The 3,172-nt window shown below is 34.2% G+C and overlaps 1 protein-coding gene across 1 annotated transcript; it reads left to right on the top strand.

Moving 5' to 3' along the window:
* The first annotated feature begins 200 nt into the window (after positions 1–200).
* On the top strand, positions 201–683 carry LOC145164669 (uncharacterized). The gene has a single exon (XM_079083380.1). The coding sequence runs from the start codon at positions 201–203 to the stop codon at positions 681–683; it is 483 nt and encodes a 160-aa protein (XP_078939506.1).
* Positions 684–3,172: the final 2,489 nt, after the last annotated feature.

The following is a 3,172-nucleotide window of genomic DNA, read 5'->3' as shown; positions in this document are numbered from 1 at the left end:
GCAATTGATAGGACACTTAGAGACGTTATCACATCATTGGACAAGGATAAACCATTTGGAGGCAAGACCATTGTATTTGGAGGTGACTTTCATCAGATTCTTCCGGGAATACAAAGAAGAAATCGTCAGATATTGTCCAGGCATCATTGCATTCATCAAGATTATGGCGTGAATGTACAGTTTTACGTTTGACTGTAAACATGAGGCTTCAGGCCGGTTTTCCAAACAATGATTTCGAAGAGACAAAATCATTTGCTGAATGGATCCTTAAAATTGGTGAAGGTACTATCGGTGGTCCTAATGATGGTGAAGTTGAAGTTGAATTTCCAGAAGATGTTATCGTTCCCTCTATGGGTGACCATATTCATTCAATTGTATCCTCTATTTATTCATCCTTTCATAACCATCTTGATGATCCATCTTATTTTGAAGATAAAGCTATTTTGGTCCCTACAAACGAAGAAGTCGATGCTATCAACGACTACGTGTTAGAATTGATGAAAGATGAAGGGAAAACTTATCTGAGTTATGATTCGTTATGTGAGACTGAAGACCAAGATTCATTTAAGGAATCAATATACTCTCCAGATGTGTTGAATGGTTTTAAGGCTTCTGGAATTCCCAGCCATAAGCTTATACTAAAGAAAGGTGTTCCGGTGATGTTGCTTCGTAATATCGACTAAACCAAAGGACTATGCAATGGTACAAGATTACATATCGTAAGGCTTGGAAGACACATCATCGAAGCACAAATCATATCTGGTAGATTTTTCAACGAGACTACTTATATACCTCGGATGAAGTTAACCCCGTCTGATAAAAAAATTTCATTCCGTTTTCAGCGGAGGCAATTCCCCATAGCTGTTTGTTTCGCTATGACCATTAACAAAAGTCAAGGACAATCATTATCAAATGTTAGATTATACTTGTGTAGACTTGTCTTCACTCATGGTCAGTTATATGTAGTTGTTTCCCGTGTAACAAGCAAAAAAGGGTAGAAGGTACTCATATGTGACGAGGAAGGTCGTTCAACTAATAAAACAAAAAATGTTGTCTATAAAGAGGTCCTTCAAATATTATAGATATTTATCGATTTCATTGTATCTTTTTCACATTTCAATAATAGAAACACCCATATATATATATATATATATATATATATATATATATATATATATATATATATATATATATAAGAATTATGGAATATATGTAGACGTTTCTATGTTTTTATGCGTTCTCCCGCGTTTAACGCGGGTTATAATCTAGTTAATTATTATTACCAGTTGACAAGAATGATTCCGAATTTTATTAACTGACTAACAGGAGTGATACAAACCCTAGCTAGGTGATCAGAATAACATGAACTAAAAATCAAACGTTCATTAAGTTCAAAACTAAAAAATCTAGATAGAAACACAAAAAGATAACTAGATCTGAAAACTAATCATAAGAAAAGTACTAGTCTATGCAGAACTAAAAACTAGGGTTTAGCCAGACATGGCTAAAAACGAAACTAAACTAAATAAAAGAAAAACAAACAGATTAATCATCTAAACTAAGTGAATAAGATGATTCACAACCTTCACATCTCCAGAAGTCGTCGAAAGGTATCAGAAATTGTCTTCAGAGGGGTATTTTGTCGTCTGGAACCATCCAACCTTCCAATCTGATAATGAGGGTCTTATTTATATGGGAGACAGAAACTTCCAGAGAAAGAAGCGAAAAATGTGATCGCAGATGTCAGATATGCGATCGTAGAAAATATGATTTTCCTGATTTACCCCTAAATGATGTACGAGGCTATTTTCAATGTTTTCAGAACTTCGGGACAAAAATGTGACCGCAGAAGGTGTTTATGCGATCACATATTTTGGTTTTTTTATTCAGATGACTTATTTTGACGCTGGGAAACTTCGTTGAATTTATGCGATTGCAGAAAAAATGCAATCACGTCTACGATCGCATGTTTGGCTTGTGTGATCGCAAATTTTTCCTTTTTCACATACACGAAGTCGTCTAAAATTTTTTCTAGTTTTCGGAACATTTTGAATCTCGTTAATCGGAGTTACGAGTCATGAGATATGGCTAAAATACTGACAGGGGGTCAAAGCTGCCAACAATATCCTTTAGGCTTTAGATTGTTGCAATCTGTCTTCGTATGATCAATTCGATCAAATGGTTCTTGAACATAACATCTTCCAAGCATTCCTCAACATCCTCCTTCGGTTTCAATTCCATTTAGGCTCCAAATATTCATTCAAATTTTCCCAAAGTACCGCTCCACTCGATATATCTGAAAATGACACAAAAATGCTAGTAGTACGGGAATTCTGATAAAAGACATGACCTGAACATTATTGAAACAAATGACATGCAAATGTACAAAATATGATGCAAAATGCTAATAAAAACAACTCTAAAAGATGCATAAAATGGCGTCTATCAAATCTCCCCAAGCTTAAACATATTATTTGCCCTCAAGTAAGAAAAAGATTAAACATTATAAACAAATGAAAACATGTAGATGACCTAAAAATAATTTAGAATAAAATAATCGAAATAACTTGAACTAAAAGTACTTCATCTTTTTTTCTCACATGATCAAATTTCACAACGAGGAAGCTCCAATGAAATCATTACTTAGACAATAGTCTGAATACCTTATTGCAGATTCAAAATTCATATTTAATAAGTCAAACAAATCTTGAGCAAATAATTTTTACGCCGAGTTAAATTTGTAAAAACAGTGTATTTTTAAAAATAATTTCATGAAAATTTGTTAATAAAAATTAATATTGACCGACCCCTCATTTTTTCCGAAGTCGTCCAATAAACACGGTAAGTAGAGATGCACAAAGACCCGATCCGATCCGATCCGATCCGGATCCGGATCCGATCCGGTTTGATGACGTCATAGCCGATCCGAATAAGCCAATAATCCGAACCGGTTTCAAACCGGATTTGACCGGTTTTCCGAGGCCCCAATCTGAATCGGTTTAATCCGATCCGGTTACAATCCGATCCGAAATCCGATCCGAATTTGGTTTTTTTTTTTTTTTTTTTTAAAAAACATTTTTTGGACCTCATATATAACACAAAATGCAACATAGTTTCATTAAAATAGTTAAAACATACATCAAACGTCGAATTAGAAAGAGTTTTTAAACTA

This window comes from Lactuca virosa, chromosome 3, assembly GCF_052849685.1.
Source record: "Lactuca virosa cultivar CGN04683 chromosome 3, Lactuca_virosa_CGN04683_v6, whole genome shotgun sequence".
NCBI lineage: Eukaryota > Viridiplantae > Streptophyta > Magnoliopsida > Asterales > Asteraceae > Lactuca > Lactuca virosa.
This window is presented reverse-complemented; position numbering and strand designations above follow the sequence as displayed.